At 33.2% G+C, this 22,869-nt stretch overlaps 2 protein-coding genes across 2 annotated transcripts in view; one reads left to right on the forward strand and one right to left on the reverse strand.

Moving 5' to 3' along the window:
• The window catches only part of LOC144848919 (uncharacterized), a 24,500-nt gene extending 12,793 nt beyond the window's left edge, over window positions 1-11,707 (reverse strand). The window contains exons 1-6 of the mRNA XM_078705870.1: window positions 11,689-11,707; window positions 8,600-9,421; window positions 8,167-8,556; window positions 1,561-1,874; window positions 698-839; window positions 1-416 (exon numbers count right to left, since the gene is read on the reverse strand). The exon at window positions 1-416 is cut by the window's left edge and continues 2,208 nt beyond it. Of these exons, the coding sequence (XP_078561996.1) occupies window positions 1-416; window positions 698-839; window positions 1,561-1,874; window positions 8,167-8,556; window positions 8,600-9,421; window positions 11,689-11,707 (2,103 nt within the window). The remainder of the gene's footprint in view (window positions 417-697; window positions 840-1,560; window positions 1,875-8,166; window positions 8,557-8,599; window positions 9,422-11,688) is intronic.
• Window positions 11,708-13,288: 1,581 nt separating this feature from the next.
• The window catches only part of LOC144848920 (uncharacterized), a 33,322-nt gene continuing 23,741 nt past the window's right edge, over window positions 13,289-22,869 (forward strand). Inside the window, exons 1-3 of the mRNA XM_078705871.1 lie at window positions 13,289-13,354; window positions 22,322-22,373; window positions 22,711-22,863. Of these exons, the coding sequence (XP_078561997.1) occupies window positions 13,325-13,354; window positions 22,322-22,373; window positions 22,711-22,863 (235 nt within the window). The 5' untranslated portion in view covers window positions 13,289-13,324. The remainder of the gene's footprint in view (window positions 13,355-22,321; window positions 22,374-22,710; window positions 22,864-22,869) is intronic.

Raw genomic sequence — 22,869 nt, forward strand, 5'->3', positions numbered from 1 at the left:
TTGAGGTGCATTTGTTGTGGCACTGTTCCCGTTTGTAGCTTGGGCATTAGTTGTAGCTGCTGTATTGTCACTGTTTGCTTGTGTTTGAGGTGCATTTGTTGTGGCACTGTTCCCGTTTGTAGCTTGGGCATTAGTAGTGGCTGCTGTATTGTCATCGGTTACTTGTGTTTGAGGCGTATTTGTGATTGTTGATGAAATGGTTTGTGACGTGCTGATATCTGTGTCTGTGGTTGAAGTAACCCATTCTTCGGTAATTTCAACCACTTCAGTATACATGATTTCTTCTGTCACATCATAGCTAGCACTACGCCGAAGTCGTATTATTTGCTGATCTTGAAACTTTTGTGTATCTGACATTTGGATTGGTATTTTAACAAACGTTTCTTGTGAACTACCAAAATCTTCAATCGTATATTCTGTAGAGTATAAATGAACAAACGAGCTGTATTAAACGGATTAAGATAATAAATCAAATCAATCAAATCAAATAAACATAAAAAATGATTAAAAAAGTTTGCACACTGTAAAAGAGTGCTTTTTAATAATGTCTGCCATGTACAGATAACCGTAGATTTTAATCATCTTTCGGGGTGAGAACAAGCAAACAAAAATACTGTTTTAAAAGTAATACTCGCTTAGCTATTGTCACACTTAATTGTTTTATAAGAAGATTTATCTTTGAGAAAAAGAAACTTACTTGAGCACACAATAACTTCTAGCCTCAGTGCACATCTGTTATTGCAACTAATGACATTGAGTTTGATATATCGCCCTCTAACTGGAGATGAAAACATGTTTACTACGTAGTCATTTTCATTCATATGACTTGCAGAAAATATCTATGAAAAAATCACATACAAATCACTAAATATATTTGTGTTTATTATTTTATTTACAACTAAAGTTTGCAATAGCAACTTGCATATTAATATGGTAGACATGAAATATAATAGAAAGAAATATAATTATACTCTAAGGCTTACATACAATTTACAAGTATTATGTCGCACAATCTTCTTTGGCGACAGGTACAGAAAAACGACAATCAGCTAAATTCATTCGTACTTTATTAGTTAATAGTTAGTGAACACTTGTACTTCTTGTCATTTCCTGTTACTTAACTTAAACCAGCATTATTATTTCCTCAAACAATGATTGTAACTTAAGTGTTTGTGAAAATCTCAATTTCGAAAATCCTACTTATGACTGATTCCGTTTGAAGATGCCAGATTTGCGCATCTGTGGCTTGTTGCAATTGCATTGAGCATACCGGACTCTATCCTATATTCACAGTGGACGGCGGATCCAGATTTTCATTTCATGTATGCCCACTACATTAAGTCATTCATATTAATCGTGGATAAAGGAGTGTTACTGCTCCATCACCCAACAATAAACAATGACATTTCATAATCTTTCTCAATTACACAATCACATATATAATGTAATTCTGTACTAAATACATACTGTAATTATATTCATATCATGAATGGACTGCTAACATATTTCATTACGCACTTATTTTTCTATGTATATAAAAAACCAATATTATAATATTACCTTGTTACCGTTTGCGTCCTCTGCTTCTGTATCGGTTTCATCTTCTGCCAAACATCGTAAACTAAATTTGTCAATCCAAGAAGCTGGTGTTATACCACTACCTTGCGTAATAACACCAAATATAGATACATCTAATCCTAAATCAATCTGAATCCATCCGGATTCGTCGTCGTTTGCTTTCATCCAGTAGTTTATTCCATCCAATATCACCTCGTCTGCCTTAGTTTGCTCTGATGCTTCAGATGATGAGGTAAATTTTAAATAACCTAGACTACTTTCTGCAATATAGCCAGCATATTCATTGCAAACTGCACCTGATGAAAAGAACAATGCTTTGTAAGAAACATTTTAGAACAATAGCATCACAATAATGAATTATTTGGAGGGACACGCCCTTTGGCGATAGTTGCCCTTGCCTCTTGTCTCTACTCATTGCTCTCTGTTTTATGTGTCACTAAAAGAAGTAAATAATTATAAATTACAATAACTCTTTCACCACTTTCTAATCTAATTATTATACAACAGCCGGACCTAAACTTTGGAGCTTTTACTGCTTTTTCTATCCTTTTATAATACACTGAAATTAATAACTAATACATTTTATTGTATAACTACTGTGGAGTAACTTTTGAATTGGTCAGATTTGTACTTTATACTTTGAGAACAATGTACTTAGTATAAAGTACAAATTACGCCCTACGAGTAGGGCAAACCATCTGACCAAAAACGTTTATTATGATTTCTTTTTAAATAATAGAATAAATATTTATGAATTACATAACGCTTTTATTTGTCAATATTTTGTTGCCTAGTTCCGCAGTGTTATTCAAAACATTACACAAAATCTATAAAACAGGTTTTTAAACAAAATCGTGACCTAAAATACGAGTAGCATCATTGATTATTAATAAGCAATACATTTAATTGTATGATATAATATTGGATTTTGTTACAAGGTTACATTATGTTTACATGAGTTTGCATGAAAAGAAGATACAATAGTGTGTAATATATATTTAATAGGCATATTATTAGTTTTATAGTTATATCAAAGTTTGATTTAATTAATCTTCATGTTCATGTTTTGAGGGACAATGCGTCTTTAGCATTACTTCTGTGAATATATTTAAAGAAAGTAGATAACTTTTTTTGCCAACTTTCAAGTATTTTGTGACAAGTGTGACGTCAATACAAACTATGAACTACATTAAAAACAACCTAACACCTAGTTAAACACAAATGGTTGTAAATAATTACGAAAATGATATAGACAATATTATTTTTTAGAACTGATAATAAAAAGCATAAAAAACATTTAAAAAGAATATTCCTCATATTTTTCCTTTGCAGGTTTCAAATAATAGTTCTTTTTTGTCTTGTGTGGGTTCGTCCCACTTTTCTTAGGGCCTATAGTTCTCTGTTATATTATAAATATAATAATATGTACATTTATATTTATAAGGTACATTTCTAAAAAAATACATATCTTTTAAACAGTATATAGGCCTACATAAGCTAAGATTATTTTGATGTTAAAAAGAAACCACATTTACATTCATTTACATTTTTAAAAATACAATTATAGATGGCAATAAAATGACGATAAAAATTGATAAAAAAAACAAGGCCAACAGCCATAAGTCGCGTGCTAAAACGCATAGTGATACCGGACCGACAGACAGACCGACAGACCGACCGACCGATATAGTGAACTATAGAGTCGCGTCCACGCGACTAAAAAACGTACTGGTTATTGTTTTTTTATTCTGTTCGTGTCCGTGTCTGGGTAGAGAGGCTATAAACTCAGGGGAGGAATATAAAGTATCCTCCCTTTTCACCAAGACAAAAATGGATGAGATGAAAACGAAGAATGCAAAAGCTTAAACAAATTGTGTTTAGAATGGATAGGATGGAATGATGTATACTAATGACAACCGTAAGTTTAGAGTCCATACAAAGTGCAAGTCCAAGGTAATATTTTGGCTGTGTGTATGTGAGACGCTTCATACCCGGATGACATCTTAAACGTAATATAGTCACTAGGCCTATATACAATGTAGCATTTTGTTATTTCATTAATTTAAGGAGATTTACCTTGAGCTTTAAAGTAGTAGCACATATACTCATTTTCAATTAAGTGTCAAATAATAGTTTGTAAAGTCAATGTCCGCATAAAAACCTAAGCTGATATACATTTGTGTGAAGATCTTAACTAATGTAAAATCGTTATTTATCAACATTTTATTATTAACTATTACACATTTACGAGCTTTTAAAAATAGATCTATTGTCTTCGTGGAGGAGTTGGTACAGTTTGAATATCTGAATTTTCATTCAGTTGCGATGACCCATTTGTATAAAGTTAGGTACGTGTTTTGAGAAATGTGTCAATGATTTGATAAAATTATCAAATACAATTGTAGGCCTAAGGCTACATGTTATATAAGAGTTTTCTATTTTAAAGGTTATGCATTGAATCCAATTAATATTTCCAGCTACCATACCGCTTTGTTAATTAACAAAGTTAATTAAATCGATTTAAATTATACGCTTGACATATGTATTTGTTTGTTATGGACCTTAGTTCATGGCTGAAAAATTACAAATTCAATAATTGAAAAACGTTTTCTATTATCGTTTTGAATGAATTTGACGAAGATATACTAATTGAATATTTAGTTAATTAATGGATAGATACATGGCTATTGAATATAATTTTACCAATATGTAATAATTATATAGTAGTTTGTAAATCTGTCAAATTATAGGTAAGGTCTCATTGGACAAAGATGCTACAGTTTCGCATTTATATAATGTTGAAACCATTGTCAACATAGTTTTTCTAACTTGTCGTCATGGAGTTAGCTTTTCCAAAGCGGTAATGCTATTAGGTACTTATGATACACATATTGTTGAATTATTATTCAACGGAAGTAATCGAATTAACTAGTTTACAGCCGTGTCTCAACTGTGGAATTTTTCAATTACCATTAAATATAATAATAATTATTATTTATTTCGGCATTTTATCAAGCACAAACTTGCCAGGAGCAAGCAATAGGCATATGCCCGAACAGATCTAACTGCTCTTTCTCCAGTATTAGCAAAACAATAATTTATAAACAAAGTTAGAAATTTAATTAAAGTTATAAAACTAATGTAACTAACTACCACCAACTGAGACAGCGTTTTTGTTTATTATTTATTTTCCACACACAAAATATATAACATAGTATTGGTAATAAACATCATTTAGTTAAAAGAAAAAACAGACAAACTAGTTAAATGTCTTATATAAACCAAGTCAAGTATAGTGTGTGTGGATGGAGACCAAAATAAGGCATGGTCACCATTACAAAAAAAAGTCAGAGTCACAAAGAACAATATGTGATACAAATGATAATAATAAACACCAAATAAGAAAAATAGAGAAATGCAAAGCAAATGTTGTCTGGTTTATGCAATATAGATATAAATAAGTTGCAGGTAGATAATAAATTATCATCCAGGTAATTGGCTGTACATGATTAAATTAGAAAAAAAAAGAAGTAGAGAATAATACGAAAGAGAAGCAGAAGGAGAAGAAGAATAACGGGAGACTTACCTGCCATACATTGAAACCAGAGAGTTTTAAAGATTTAATTAAACAATTTTAACATTTGGTAGAGATTTAAGTGATGTATCTAAGGAATTCCATAAATTAGGGCCATTAAAAAAAATAGATTTTTTCCTAAGAAAAGATATATATTTTTCAGATGAAACATTACTTTTTGCAAATCTAGTTCTGTGATCATGAATCTCAGATGGTTGCTTAGGAAATAGTGAGGAAATATGTGCAGGTAATATGTTATTCTTAAAACGGTACATAAAAGTAAAAGTTTGTAATTTATTTATGTCAAAGACGTTAAGAACATTCAATTTATAAAATAATGGTTTGGTGTGGGCTATACGGGTTGAACCTGCACAGATCATGAGAGCACGTTTTTGAAGTTTAAATATATTATCAATATGTGTTGTTTCATGACCTGTCCAGGGACACAAGTATACAAATTTGTCAATTGTAGTAACCCATGCGATATTACAATAATTAATATAAGGTAAGGCTAAAGTATTATATAACGATAACAGAATGTGTTGGGGAAAATAAAATTTTAATTTGTTCATAACGCCAATGTTTCTAGAAATAATATTAGACATTTTATTAAGGTGAGGTTGCCATGCCAATTTAGAGTCTATCGTAACTCCTAGAAATGTAGTATTATTTACTTGATTAATAATGTTGTTATCAATTTTAATAACAAAAGAATCAGTATTTTTGATACGTCGTACGTCGTGATTTCTTAACTTAAATATTTCTACTGATATGATTTTCAAAAATGAGTTGTTTTAATTTCTGTTTAAAAAGACTTAATATGGGAGACTGTTTTACATGATCTGTCAAGTTATTCCAAATACGTGGTCCTTCCTCGTTTTAATTGTGGCAGAAGTTTGACCAGTTTCTAGTAACCATGGAAAGAGCCAGATGTACTGAATAAGTTATTAAATGATACGCGTAATATTATTATTATTTTTATATTGGTACATAATGACAGTGTACTTTTTATAAAGGTAAAACATATGTAATGTTTATTTAACATGTTTATGAATAATAATAATAATTTCTTAGAAGCGTGCAACTACTAACAGAAAAGATATGTTTTATATGTATTAATTCAGCTTTATCGGATAAAATTCCGAAAGTACTGGGACAAATTTCTTATATTTATTATTATTTATTACAATAACTTATCAAATATGAAGCTAATTTATAATCTATTTACCTTCCACTGAGATTGTATGAAGCATCAACAGTATTGTTACCTAAAGATGGGTTAAGAATAATCATAAAGGTATAAGTTTTAATAAGTTTTAATAATTGTTATTATATATTTTAAACAATTTTCTTTTCAACCGATGTGAATTTAAAATTCATATATTCCACACACCGGTCGTGTCAGATCTTAAAGATGTATTGTCTCCCAAAAACATGAAAAATAATCATTAATAAAATCAGACTTTGAATTAGCCATTTTATATTATATATATCACTTCAGTAAAAACGTGAGGATAAAATACACGGTTAAATTCAACCAAAAACCCTATTGGATGGCAGCCAATTTAACTATTTTTGGCTTTAAATTACATTTTTTCCGGTAAATAATTTTTTTTTCGATCCAATGTTTGGTCAAAGTGAATAACTATTATGTAAAATTAAAATGGCATAATCAAAAAAAAAAAATTCAGGAGGACAATATATATTTAAATCATGCTTAGTTATGTTACCTACTTAGTTGAGATTACCTTAAAGGCCAAAGAAATGTGGGTCTGCAACTAGGCAAACATAGATAATTTGTTTTAACAAAAATACAATGACTTTTAAGAAAACAGATTAGTGGTTATGACGCATTTAATCATATACATTGTGTAGTATCCCTTCCTTTTAACTTTCCAAACTAACCACTCTTTATAGTAATTGGCGATTAGGAAATACAATGTTGGTCTAAATAATTATAAGTTTCAGTTTCTGTTTTAAGTAAGAACTTGAATATACTACTATAGTTTCATCCTACTTTAAGATATGTTGCTTTACATAATTGTGTATTACTTACAAAAAATCTACAACGCATCATCTTTGCTAATTTGTGGCACGCCGATCGTTAGAGAATGTTTCAATCGTATTCACCAAATAAATCTTCGTTGTGATCTTAGCATAATAATACTATGATGTCAATATGCTACTTCTTCGTCGATTGTTAGATAACCTTTGAAATGTATTGACCAAAGATACATTTTGTAATCCTAAGATGCTACCCTCTCTTCAAATAATTAAGTCGATATACTGTAACTATGGTGTTTAATATGTTGAATAAAAAGAAATCGACAGCAATTATTAGTGTTCATGGAGCAGATTAATTAAATAATGCCTCATTAAATAATTTCCCAGTCTTGTGTATTTTGACGTACACAACGTGATGGTGTAATAATTATTGTATTGTTTTAATTAGTCAAAGAGGAAAATAAAGAAAAAAGTCATATTTTATAGTATATGGATCATTATAAATCGCTGAGCTATAGTGAAATAAATTATAATTTATAGATGCCTATAGATTAAAGAATTCTCGAAAAATAGTAGACTCGAACTCATAATTATTTGCTACATGTTAAGAAATCATGCCATTGCTTTTAATAAGGTTACCCCCATTAATTTGTAGATTACATCAGAAATGTGGAACCGAACACGAACGAGATAGACACAGTTTAACAAGAAAGATTTTAATCATATATTTTATTCCCAATTTTTGTATCGTATCGAAAATTTTAAATGACAACAAATATGGTTAATACTGAATTCAAGCATCTTATTAGGTAAATATAACGTATACAACTTTACCAACTTTCTTTAATTGTCACAAATCTACATAGTCCAGAAATGTAATTTTTACAATATGTTCATAACTGAGAATTTAGGAATTCATTCATTAGGAATTTATACATTTATTAGGAATTTCCACCAGAAATTATATTGGTAGATGAAATAAGCAGTGAATGTATCAGGAGTGGTTGCACCTGGAGTGATTGCATCAGGAGTGAATGTATTAGGAGTGGTTGTACCTGGAGAGATTACACCAGGAGTGAATGTATTAGGAGTGGTTGCACATGGAGTGAATGTATCGAGAGTGGTTGCACCTGGAGAGATTACACCAGGAGTGAATGTATCAGGATTGGTTGCACATGGAGTGATTACACCAGGAGTGAATGTATCGGGAGTGGTTGCACCTGGAATGATTGCATCAGGAGTGAATGTATAAGGAGTGGTTGCACCTGGAATGATTACACCAGGAGTGAATGTATCAGGAGTGGTTGCACATGGAGTTATTACACCAGGAGTAAATGTATCAGCAGTGGTTGCACATGGAGTGATTACACCAGGAGTGAATGTATCGGGAGTGGTTGCACCTGGAATGATTGCATCAGGAGTGAATGTATAAGGAGTGGTTGCCCCATGGATTGATTACACCAGGAGTGAATGTATCAGGAGTGGTTGCCCCTGGAATGATTGCATCAGGAGTGAATGTATCAGGAGTGGTTGCACATGGAGTGATTACACCAGGAGTGAATGTATCGGGAGTTGTTGTACCTTGAGTGATTGCATCTGTAGTAATTGCATCAGAAGTGGTTGCATGAGGAGTGGTTGCAAGAAGAGTGGTTGCATCAGGAGTGATTGCATCAGTATTTATTGCATAAGGAGTAGTTGCATCATGAGTGGTTGCATTACAATTGGTTGCATCTGGAGTGATTGCACCCAGAGTGATTGCATCAGGAATGGTTGCATAAGAAGTGGTTGCATCTGGAGTGATTGCATCATGAGTGATTGCACCAGGAGTGGTTGCATAAGAAGTGGTTGCATCTGGAGTGATTGTAGCAGGATAGATTGCATCGAGAGTGATTGCACCAGGAGTGGTTGCACCAGAAGTGGTTGCATAAGAAGTGGTTGCATCTGGAGTGATTGTAGCAGGATAGATTGCATCGAGAGTGATTGCACCAGGAGTGGTTGCACCAGAAGTGGTTGCACCAGAAGTGGTTGCATAAGAAGTGGTTGCATCTGGAGTGACTGCACCAGGATTAATGGCATCGGGAGTGATTGCATCGAGAGTAGTTACATTTGGAGTGGTTGCATCAGGAGTTGTTGCACCATGAGTTGTTGCACCAGGAGTGATTGCATCAAGAGTGGTTGCAACAGAAGTGGCTGCATCAGAAGTGTTTGCATCAGGGGTGATTTCATCAGAAGTGGTTGTATAAGGAGTGATTGTTTCTGCATTTTCTTTTTCAATTTAGGAATGAATAGGTTAGAACCTACATCAGGAATTTATACATTAGGTTTCCTAATGAATCGTAATATTTTTACAGTAATTGGTAAATAGTGCGTCAAGAATTGGTTAGTACATCGGGAATTGGAGGTGGTTTTTATAGGTTTTTGTAGATAAGTAAGTTTTCCGTTAATCATACGCAATGTAAAAGAGCGAATACATCATTTCATCAGTTGACATAAGGTCAATTTCATCAGTTGACATAAGGTCAAAGGTCAACATTTTACTATGCGTATTAGTTAGTTACCGGTACCAAATAAATGCAAAGTTGTCTGATGATATCGATGGTTTTACAAGTAATCAAATTATTTGATCAGTAAAGTTATGTTATTTCAATATAATTTTGATTATTATTATAATTATAATACTGTATTTAATTAAATCAGACTTCGATCAGGATAGGAAGTGTTCTCGAGGGATAAGGGTCAAAGTTCAAAATTGACCAATTATAAAAATGTATTATATATATATATGTATTATAAATCATACTGTCAAATTATAGAAACAGTGCTGGTCTAGAAAAGTTGGCAATTTGTCCCCTTTCGGGTGGTGATTCCCATCCCCTGCCACCGGACTTAATACAAATGTATTAATCTGCGATGAATGGAACATTCCAATCTCAAGTCTCCCAGCATAATTATTTCGTTTACACAAGTAGGTTCGGGCGTCTCAACATCCACCACAATATCAAGTTTGCTGCGTGGCATGTTTAGAGAACGGCCTCCAACCAAGGCCCTGGTTCCCAGCTGGGACATCAACGTCGTCCTCTTAGGTGGGTCGTGACATGATGCACATCTATTGCCTTCTAGGGGTATCTAGATGGCGGGCTGCTTTTGCGATAGAATCCCAACAGGAATCTGCCTCACCGTCTATAATAGAATGTCGGTATGATTGGAGTATGCGCCATTAGGGGTTAAACTTAAAACCATGCAATACTTTGACAATACTGTTACGTTTGAATGGCGAATTTCATACTGTGAGTGTGGGTACTGTTAGATATACAAACCCATAATAATATACAAATAAACTTTATTACTGTGAGTGTAGGTACTGTTAAATATATAAACACATAAAATACAAATAAACTTTATTACTGACAGTTGCTTCTCAACGTTTGTATTAATTAATAATTTAAAAAAATAAAAATAAACGTCGCACTTTACTATTTCAATCGACTATGACAGCGACAGCTTTAACAAAGTATTAAATTGCAAATGCTTTACTTTATTTAGTGGTATAGTTATTAGTTATAGGCCTATAAAACATGAAAACAAAATATTTACCCATCATCTTCCTTGTTACATATAAAACACTATTTGTGTTTGTTTATAAGAAAAAATGTGGACTCATTTTGTGACAAGTTTCTCTTTAGGAAGTGATTCCCAGGGTGCTAATTTTAGTTAATTTCATGAATCATCGTTTATTACCTCCGCCAAGGAGGTTATGTTTTCACCCCTGTATGTTGTGTGTGTGTGTGTTTGTGTGCCTGTGAACAGCCTGGAGGTCACAGTTTTTATCCGATTCCCACCAAATGATCTATGCCCCAAAAGCTCGGACGAGTTCGAATTTGAGGGGAAAAGGTCATAGGTCAAGGTCACAACTAATAAAAAACTATTTTACTGCCTAGAGACCACAGTTTTTATCCGATTCTCCCCAAACTTAGCCACAATGATCAATGACTCATCATATAATTGTGGTTAAATTTTAAAGGGTCAGGGTCAAAGATCAAGGTCCACAAAAAAAAAAAAAATAAAAAAAAAATAATAATAAAAAAAAAAAACCTCAGTGGGACTTGAACCAGCGATCTCAACTGTGAGAGGCTGGATACATAACCATTACACCAAACTCTCATCCACAACTTTTTAGTGTGCAGTTAGCCTATTTACACTTAGAACTAATAAAAAAAAAAGTTTTTTTAAATATATATATTTTCCGGGGACATTTTATGTAGGGGAATTTTACAGTAGGCGGAGGTTTGTACTCTCGGAGTACCCTCTAGTTTATTATTTATTTGTTTCCGTAAACGACAGTATAGTCCTGAAATACGTACATTTGAAATCGTCCGTTATTTTACGCTGAAATTACTGTGTATTCGAGAATCATCTATGGCCACGACCTAGATGGGACGGGAGCGAAGCGAGCGTACCAACTAGGTTGTATAATTATTCCATAATTGAATGAATCTATTTTTGCTAAGAAACACGAGTAGATAGCCACATACTTCGAGATGTATTATACATTATTCGTAGCAATGGACCATGCTTATAAAGCATTGTTGATTTTATTTTTTAGGGCGTCAATTGAATAATGTTGTAACTTTTTTAGCAGAGCCTCTGGTGGTAAAATAATCTTTTCACGCTGCTGCTTTAGCCAGCTACATCCCCAGAGGACTACTCATTCAGAAGCTATATCAAGCAGCAAGTTATAGTTTTAGAGGCTGACATTTTGAGATTTTGTAAACTAGGACGGGTCATGCTCAAATTACAAACCCCAAAGCACGTCTGGGAGAAGAGAGTCTATGAAAACATTTGTTGATAACACAGTATTATATAGATGCATGTAGACGGTAATCTGTAAAATCTTGTTCAATAAATAATGACTTTGTTCTTGCTGTCAACTTAGGCCATTATTATAATAATTCACTGTCAAATAATCAAAACATTATTTTGGATTTCTAGACTGGTATTTACAATGAGTCCCATTTGACTGCTAATCTAGACCGATATTATAATACTGTAATTCGCTGTCAGATAATCATTGAATTATTATCAAAACAGTCCATATAATAGTAAAGATTTTGTTTGTAGGATACAATTTGTTCACACTTAAAGCATCTATGCTTGATGAAGTGACCGCCAGACTTGACCTTAGAAATAAAACAAACTAAAGAGACAGAAATTTAGTCTGTTTAGTGTAATAAAGTAATATTATTTAGACATAATTTTTATTTAAATTATTTAATAAGCACATCATCTTTTACAGATTCAATATTTTTTATTTTTCAATTTCAATTGCACAATTATGACATATCATGAATTCTTATTGTATTTTACTTCAAATATAAAAGTTTATCACTTAAAAATAATATTTATTCACTTATAAAAAGAGAAAAGAAACGTTTAATTATAATCCAAATTACATTTTTTTCAGGTCAATAATTGTTTGGTTAACGTGAATAACTATTATGTGACAATAAAATGACACATTCAAAACCAAATTTGAAATAAAAAATATTTGTTAGGGTGACAATATATCTTTAAAACTGTCAACAAGCAAGCGGCGTTTTTTAAGAAATAAATATATAATTGCATATTTTAATTTCATAATTCTGTGAAGTTTATATTTTTTAGTCTTTCCTAGTCTTCATTATATCCACTTATGCGAGGACGGTTATCCATGATTTGATAATAATAAGTCCATCAACTATATGCACCATGGTATTACCCAATTTCCATTAATTTTTACGTTCTAAAACAATTGTTTTAATATAATAACCTACACTATATGACGTCAATTGAACGGACGTTAATTAAAAATGTATTTGTTGTCACCCCCACATCTCATGATTACTCAATACTATCGATTGCTTATTAATACAGACATTTATCTAACTCAGTGTTTTGATATTTCTTACATTATCTGGTAAAAATCAATACATTAAGAAACTATGTATTGATAGAACTAAACAATATCGTCAATACAGCAGATCAATAATACCTTTTTGTCTAGCAGTATAGCAGTATATTTCAAATTATAATTACACCGACGCCGAAGTAGTCGAAGTTGAACTAAAAAGTCTTCGTGAAGATGCGTGAATAGGGGATTGTTTGAAATTGTTTATCAACCGATTTGTCAACATGGACCGACATATTCGGCTTGTAAATTTGGTAAGACATTCATTGTTGTTTATTTTCTTGAGATATGTTTACATTATCAAGCTGTTAACTTTCTCAATAATGGACACCAGTGGGCTGGCCTAATATTTTGTTTTCCGCAAAGTATGGTATTTAGAATGTGTTTTTAATGGTAAAAGAAGTATGGAACCATTTGACTTAGGAATAGATTCCGGTTTTCAAACATTCTGGTATTGTTGAGAGTGTATACTGTAGATAACTTAAAAGTTTCAAGTTCATGTGTATACGTTGAAATTATTGGTAATATTTTAGTTTCCAGTTTCAGTATTTAAACCAATTATTAGCAAGCAAAACTTCCACACGTGCCCCATACTCTAGTAGCTAGATCAACTTTCGTATGCACTTTGAGGTCCAGAGAATTTGACTTCAGAAATTGGTTTAGGATGGTCAAACAATCATTTTTGGCTTGGTTACACATTTTGAAAATGTGACGAAAGGTCAAAAGGTCAGGGTCAATAGTTATAATACCAAACACCAATACGTCCTTAAATCTCTTGTCTCTTGTCACAGCAAGGTAATTTTGGTCTCAAATTGATCAGAAGGTATACATTTATATTTAGTCTAATGGGACATTTTAGTCAAAAATTACCGGAAATGCCATTTATGACCTTTGACCCACAACCCAGGGTATGTATGTATCTCCGTAACTACTGGTCGTAGACACTTAAATTAGGTCTTAAATTGTTCGCAATATACATTTTGTTATTTGTTGCACATTTTGAAAAATGTTACCAAGGTCAAAGGGTCAGGGTCAAGGGTTATATGAACAAACACAAATAGGTACTTGTATCTCGGCAACCACTGGTCGCAGCAAGTCGATTTTAGTCTCAAAATGTTGAGAAGGCATGCATTCATATTCAGTCTAATGGGACATTTTAGTGAAAAATGATCAGAAATGCCATTTCTGACAAGTTGACAAATTGTAGTCACAAACAAACAGATGATAGAATGAAGATCCATAACAATTGTGTAATCGTGTCTCATATAGTGTCTCAGGGTAATGATGTGTCATTGTTTTATATCATTATACTGGAACCTGGAGAGGATTCGTTAAATGGAGCCTGTGACAGTGTCACTTTTATTCTAAAAGACAGAAACATTTTGTTACAAAAGCATAAAGAGGAAAATGCTTCATGTAAAGTACCTTTTATCAGTGAGAAACGAATTATATATCATTATTAAAATAAATTAGAGTATTTATTCAATTAAACACCCGCTTTGAATATGAGCCTCCTTCGAATAAATGCTCACCCCTCCCTTCGATTTAAACGCCCCGCCACATGCAGATACACAACAAGACCATATACATTTTGTATCACTTTTTGATTTAATTGTGCTAGGTAGTATTTATTTGTCAAGTCAAGTCAAGTATCATTTATTATCATTTGTTTTAGGAAAAAAACATAGAAATTCTGTTTGCTCTGTTGGCGGAGCACAATATCCAACGGACACAACACGAACTCAAAAACAAAAACATTACAAAAAAGTGTCTACATCATGTTTAAGGCTCTAATAGATCCTGGAAAGAAACTATTTGTAAATCGTGCCTTATTGGCCTTAATAGAACGAAATCGCCGACCGCTGCGCATCAACTGGAACATACTAGAGGCCGGATGAAATTGATCATCTTTGATAGCCACTGCCTTTCAGAAGACGATCCGAAAATATGTTCTCCAAAGGCAGTTGTGCAGATCCAATTATACGCGATGCGGTCTTGACTATATGGTCACGCTTTTCATTTTCGTTAGCGCTACCGAACCATACCGTTAAAGAATACGTTATTACACTCTCTATAACTGAGCTATAGAAGGACGACATTATTTCAGAGTTTATACCAAATGATTTAAGTCTACGTAGGAAGTAGATTCTTCTTTGGGCCTTTCTAATAATGTTACGTGTGTTAATATGCCACTTCAGATCATTTGAAATATAAATACCCAAGAATTTAAATTCTTCTACAAACTCAACTGATATACAATTAATAAATATTGGATATTTGACATTAAGTGATTTACGGAAGTCTACAACCATTTCTTTAGTCTTAGATACATTCAAGAACAGATTGTTTTCGTTACACCAGTCTACAACTCGTTTAACTTGGTTGCGATAATTAGACTCATCACTGTCATCATTGATTAGACCTACAATGGTAGTATCATCCGCAAATTTAGCGATATGACAGTTACTGTAGTAGGTAACACAGTCATAGGTAAATAAAGTAAAAAGAAAGGGCGACAGTACACAGCCCTGTGGTACACTTGTATTTATAATACGCTTATCTGATATAATGGTGCCCACTTTAGTACGTTTGGGGTCGATCAGTTAAAAAGTTTAACACCCAGTTACATATAGAAATATCGAAACCGATTTCAACCATCTTAGTGTGTAACTTATACGGTACAATCGTATTAAATGCTGAACTAAAATCTATATATAAAATCCTAGCATATCTTTTATCACGTTCGAGATGCTCTAAGATCCTATGCAAAGTGATCGATACAGCATCTTCGGTAGACCGGTTTGGTCTATAGGCGAACTGATATTGGTCAAGATCTCGAGGACACTTGGCCTTCAGGTAATTAAGGACTATATGTTCAAAGCATTTCATCAGAACCGACGTTAATGTCGATAATCATTCAGGGTTTCGATTGGGGAACGTTTCGGAATTGGAATTATTATAGAATCTTTAAAACATCGCGGAATAATTTGAGATATAAGAGAGAAATTGAAAATGTATGTAAAAATATGGGCAATCTGTTTGCAACAATGTTTAACAAGCATAGGGGATATACCGTCTGGACCAGCTGACTTATTTGACTTACATCTACTAAACTCAATACAAGTATTCTCTTCAAGAACAACTAACGGTACATCATTACCATTTTCATAATTATTGTCTTGATGGAGAGGGGGAGTGTCAAAACGACTGAAGAAATCATTCAGTCGTTGGGGTAGGTCATCATTTGAGTTAATTTTATCAGATTTTGGTTTGTAGTTGGTTATTTTATTTAAGCTTTTCCATAACTCTCTGGAATCGCCGGAAGATATATCTTCCTCTAACCTATTTTTATATTCTCTCTTGGCTTTATTTATTCCCTTTCTTAACTCGTATTTTGATTTCATAAATAGATCCTTATCATTTGATCTGAAAGCCCTATCTCTATTTCGTATCAGATCCTTAACAGACTTATTAAACCATGGGTTTTGATTTGGATATATCTTAACTACGTCTTTATCAATACATATGTCCTGGCAGAATTTAATATCTGAAATAACGGATTCAGTACATAAGTTAATGTCCGAACTGTCTTTAAAAGCATTCCAGTCTGTACAATCAAAGCAGCCTTGTAGTTTCATAATATTATTCGGTGTCCATTTGCTATTGTCATGCGTGATTTGACAGCCTCGCGCTTGAACTGACATCTGTATCGTGGTATCATGTAAATTAGGTTGTGGTCGGACTCGCCAAGTGGAGGTCGCTTTAGTGACCTGTAAACATCTTTAATTGTTGTATAACAATGATCCAAGATGTTATTGTTCCGGGTCGCAACCGTAACATGTTGAAACAATTTGGGGAGCGTTTTCTTCAAATTTACGTGGTTGAAATCACCTAATATTATGGAAGTTGCATTTGGATGTTTTAATTCGTTGTCAGTTACTATAGTAGATAGTTGGGTAGCCGCGGATTCTGCATTTGCATCAGGAGGTATGTAGACTACTGTTATGATTAGCGACGTCAACTCCCGTGGTAAGTAGAAAGGACGACAGCGAATCGATGTGCATATGGCTGACAGATTCTTTACATCCTTACACCAATTTTGATTAACAAGTAGACATACTCCGCCCCCGCGGGATTTCCCTACAGCTTCCGAGTCACGATCCTGTCTGTACATCCCAAAATTCTGTGGTGTGACGTACTGATCGGGTACATTTTGATCAAGCCAGGTTTCCGTAAATGCGAAAATACAAGAGTTACAAAATTCGCGTTTTGTGTTTAAGCAGCAGGTAAGTTCGTCAAATTTGTTTTTTAGAGATCTCACGTTACCTAAAAAGATACTTGGTAACGGTGATTTTCACGAATCTCGCCTAAGCCTCGCTAAAACACCGCCACGCCTACCTCTTTCTTCGCGGGGTTTTCAATACCGGATTTGGTAGGTCTACGTCGTCGGGCTTGAAAAGATCGTTGTAAAGTAGAGACTCGGGCAAGTTGATCGGCCGATTTGACACATTTTCTCTAATATTTACCAATTCAATCCTGGTATAAGTGATTATTGCACCAATATCATCCACAAGAAAAGACAAAAACACAGAACACATTAACAGAGCCAACGGAGCTGTGTCACCATTGAACGGCGCCATCATTATCATTTGATTAAACATGTTACCATATTACACCAAAAAAAAAATGCTCGGGGTGTTTATTAGGATGAATTCGGTAAGTTACTTCTAGCATTCTGAAAAGAATTATGTTGGGCTCGACGTTTCTATCAAAATGTTTGATCGTCCTCGGGGGTCAACAATACTTTCTAGCATTATTATAAGCAAAAATACAATTACAAACAGTAAAGCAATTTAAAGCATAAGTTATTGCATAACATTACTGTCCAATGATAAGTTGTGTAGAGATATGTTTTTTGTTTGAAACAATATCATTAGTAATTAATAGTATTTCTGGTCATCTTTTAAGCAAATTGTCTATTAGAATGAATGTAAATATGTATATTTCGAACAATTTGATACAAAATTTAAGTTTCTACGACCAGTATTTACAGAGATATAAAGATGCCCTGGTATGTGGGTCAAAGGTCAGAAAGGGCATTTCTGATCATTTTTGACTAAAATGCCTCATTAAACTGAATATGAATGCATGCCTTCTGAACATTTTGGGACCAACACTGACCAGTGGTTGCCGAGTAGCTAATTATATTTGTTCATATAACCCTTGACCCTGAATATTTGACCTTTTGTAACATTTTTCAAAATGTATAACAAATAAAAAAATGTATATTTCGGACAATTTAAGAACAAATTCAAGTGTCTACGACAAGTAGTTACGGAGATACATTCATTCATTCATTCATAATAACATTTATTTCTTATCATTTCAAAGTAAACAAAATAACAATTTAAATATAAATAATTAAGAGGCAACACCCAGAAAGTAATAACATTTGGAGGTTTCCCTCCAAAAAAACTTGTGACGGGTAGCCAGTTAAAAAGTTATAAACATATTGGAGTTTAAACAAACAGAAACAAAACAAGTCAACGACAAGTTAATAATAATATAATACTATGGAAGCACAGAAAAACCAGAATAAATATGTTGTTTTATTATTATTAGTTATTTATGGAGTAGAATTTGTTTAAGTTTAAAAGAAAATTTATTTTTTGAAGGTGCCAATTTAATTTCGTCGGGGAGATCATTAAATAATTTGGTGCCACTATAACGGATATTATGTTGCATTAATGTTAATTTGGTAAGGGGAGGGTGGAGGTTACAGGAGGATCTAGTTTTATGGGTATGAATACTATTATTTTTTATAAAGCTGCAAGAAAGTTTAGTTGGAAGTAGACAGTTGACATGTTCATAGACGAAGGTGCATTGTTGGAGGATATTGATGTTTTGGACAGTTAATAATTTAAGGTCAGAGAAAAGCTCACTAGTGTGATCTAGGCGTGACGCACCAGAGATGAGGCGAATAGCTTTTTTTTGGAGAATAAAAAGTTTGTTGAGGTTTGAAGCATAGTTGTTTGCCCAGACAATATTACAGTAAGAAATAAAAGGTAAAACAAGTGAACAATAAATCATGCGAAGGACTTCTTTGGGCAAGTAAAATGAAAGACGATATAATATTCCAATATTTTTCGAAATTTTAGTTTCGATTTCTTTAATGTGGTGTTTGAAGTTTAGTTCTTCGTCTATTTCTACTCCAAGAAATTTGGTATGCTTAACAAGAGGAATTTTGTGGGCAGCAAGGTAAACATTATGAGTGTCGTTAATCAAATCTTGGTGTCGAAAACCAAAAAGCATAAAATGGCATTTGTTAATATTTATTGAAAGTTTGTTTGCATTGAAATAATCGTTCACGTTCTTCAATTCCCTATTAAAAGTATTGAAAATGAAATCAAAATTAGTGTGTGAATAAAAAATGGTTGTGTCATCAGCATAAAGATAAAAAGAAAGGATGTCAGATGCATTTGGTAAATCATTGATATACAATAAAAAAAGAAGAGGGCCTAATAGAGACCCTTGAGGAACACCACAAACAATAGGTTTGAAATCGGAAAAAACATTGTTGATATAGGTGCATTGAAGTCGATTAGACAGATAATCTTTAAAAAGGTCAAGAGAAATGCCACGGATACCATAGTTAAAGAGTTTTGACAGTAAAATAGTGTGATCAATGGTATCGAATGCCTTCGACAGATCTATGAATAGGCCAGACGAAAACAACTTATTATGAATAGCATCCACAATGTTGTTGGTAAGATCAATTAAAGCAAAAGAAGTGGAATAGTTTTGTCTGAAACCATATTGTTTATTGTAGAGAATGTTGTGTCGGTTAATGAAATCATACGTACGGTCATAGATAAGTTTTTCAAGAATTTTTGAAAAGAAAGTAAGAACAGAAATTGGTCGATAATTGTTGGGATCAGATTTGTTACCTTTTTTGTATATAGGAGTGACCTTTGCAGTTTTCATGCTTTTAGGGAAAGATCCTGTGGATAAAGATAAGTTGCAAATATGAGTAAGTGGAGAAAGAATAAGGTCTATTGATTTTTTAACAACATTGCCACATATATCGTCAATTCCAGCAGCCTTGTTGTTTTTGAAAGAGTTGACAATTTTAAGAACCTCATGTTCCGAAACAGGAGATAAAAAAAGGGAATTTGGAGTAGGAGGACTAAGATAGTGACGGAAACTATTGATAGAACTAGTGTCGATTTCTTTTGCTAATTCAGGCCCTATATTGGTGAAATGGTTATTTAATAAGTTGGACACCATTTTCGGGTCTTTTGTTAGATTTCCATTACTCATTATCTCAATGTTAGGAATTGTGTTGTTTGATGGTTTAAGTATAGAGTTTATAGTACGCCAAGTAGCTTTAATATTGGATTTGTTTTCATTAAAAAAGTTTTTATAATAATCCACTTTAACACTTTTTAGAAGATTATTTAACTTATTACGATACTTTTTGTATTTCAATATATTAGCGTTGGAAGGGTGCCGAATGCTCTTGAGATAAAGTTTTTGTTTGTATGACATGCCCTGGGTTGTGGATCAAAGGTCAGAAATGGCATTTCCGGTCATTTTTGACTAAAATGTCACATTAGACTGAATATAAATGTATACCTTCTGATCAATTTGAGACCAAAATTACCTTTCTGTGACCAGTGGTTGTCGAGATTTAAGGACATGTTGGTGTTTGGTATTATAACCTTTCACCCTGACCTTTTGCCACATTTTCAAAATGTGTAACCAAGCCAAAATTGATTGTTTGACCATCCTAAACCAATTTCTGAAGTCAAATTCTCTGGACCTCAAAGTACATACGAAAGTTGATCTAGCTACTAGAGTACCGTGCTTGTACAATGGAGGCTGCGATTCTTATTTTAGTTGGCCCCTATCAAAACAAGGCCAACAGCGATTAAGTCGCGTGCTACAATGCATAGTGATACCGGACCGACAGACAGACCGACAGACAGACCGACAGACCGACAGACAGACCGACAGACCGACCGACCGACCGACCGACCGACCGACATAGTGAACTATAGAGTCGCGTCCACGCGACTAAAAATCGAAATAGTTGAGATGAGTGTTGAGCTTTTGGCCAGCCAATTTCATTTAGGTATATTATTATTTCAGTTACCCCGACATTTACAAGCTCAAGTATTTTTTTGTTCGAACTTTATCTTTCACTTAATATAAGTAGTTATTTAGTTCTTTTTGAGTTGTGATGTGTACTCTTTTCATTCGAGTAACTGCCTATACTGACCCCACTTACCTCTGATGCCACTATGAAGAAAGGGAGGACATAATAACTTAAACAGTAACACTATATACAAATAGGTTTTTTATTATTATTTCTTACATTGCTGCCTCTCATCTATAGTATAATATCCATTACAGTAGACTATTGAAACTTATTAATTACAAACACTAATAGTAAAACAATAACCATCTCAGAAATCTCACAAATAATACCAACTATCGCGAGCACCACAAAATATATGCAACCAGTTGCATATAAATTCAGTTATCACTTAATTTGTAATCCCTTCGTATAATAACACATACACGTAATAGTTTTGCGTAATTCGGTCATAACCAACGAATAACCTCAATAAAAGTAAATATAAATTGTGTTTACAAGACCATCTAAAATAACAACCATTTTAAATGCCTCGATTGCAGAAGGGACTTATTATCTCAAAGAATCATTTCTGGAATTCTCTCCCTGACTATGTGGTAACTGTTTCCTCTGTGAATAGTTTCAAGAAAAGACTAGATCAAAGTGTGGTTCTAAAGGCCATATAAGGCCTAACATTTTCCTGCGGATAACCACATCACATTTATCAATTATCTTTTGTTAGTTTCGTAATTTGTGACAACAGCTCTAAACTCGATACAAACCTTTTGTAGGCTTATATAATAATCCTAGAAGGGGTACCCAAAATCAGAGCAATTTAAAGACGTCATTTGTCCACGCCAGCATTATATTACGTATATATGTTAAGATAAAAAGATTATATAAACATATCGAGTTTGGTATCAAATCCTAGCTCACTACTAATATCATAATTGTATGTAAATTACTGACCTTTAATATCGATCAGCATCCTCTGAGATGACAGGTGACTTACAAAATCATCATCATAAAATGTCTTTAACTAAAATAAAGAAATTAAACTTACATTTCCTTTATAATTTTTCAGGTTATCATCACATTGAGTATCCTATACATAAACAGCAGTAGTGGTAGTCAAAGTAAGTAGTGTTCAACATTAGACTACGCAATCGACTACACTATACTTTTTATTTGCACTTTACAGAAGTACATATTGAAAACAAATGCTAGTATCTCCAAAAACTATGATATGTATTCATATCATAATACTTTTCTATATTTATGATAAATAATACACAAATCAATTTAATTCAATTTATTTTTTCTTTTCATATACTGCAACCATGTACATAGAGGATGCATATTTTAAGATCTGTGCGGAGCACATATTTTTAAGCTAACAAGTACCCTTAAAAAATAATAAATATAAATAAAAATAAAAGCAAGTAAATAAGCACAGTGTTCTATTACAATTAGGTGGCTCTGGATCAGGGGGTAGTGGATCAGGAAGTGGATCCGGAAGTGAATCAGGAAGTGGACCAGGAGGTAGTGGATCAGGAGGAGGAAGTGTTTCAGGAGGTGGATCAGGTAGTGGATCAGGTAGTGGATCAGGACGTGAATCAAGTGAAGGTAAGA

Source organism: Antedon bifida, chromosome 7 (genome assembly GCF_963402885.1).
Source record: "Antedon bifida chromosome 7, ecAntBifi1.1, whole genome shotgun sequence".
Taxonomy (NCBI): domain Eukaryota; kingdom Metazoa; phylum Echinodermata; class Crinoidea; order Comatulida; family Antedonidae; genus Antedon; species Antedon bifida.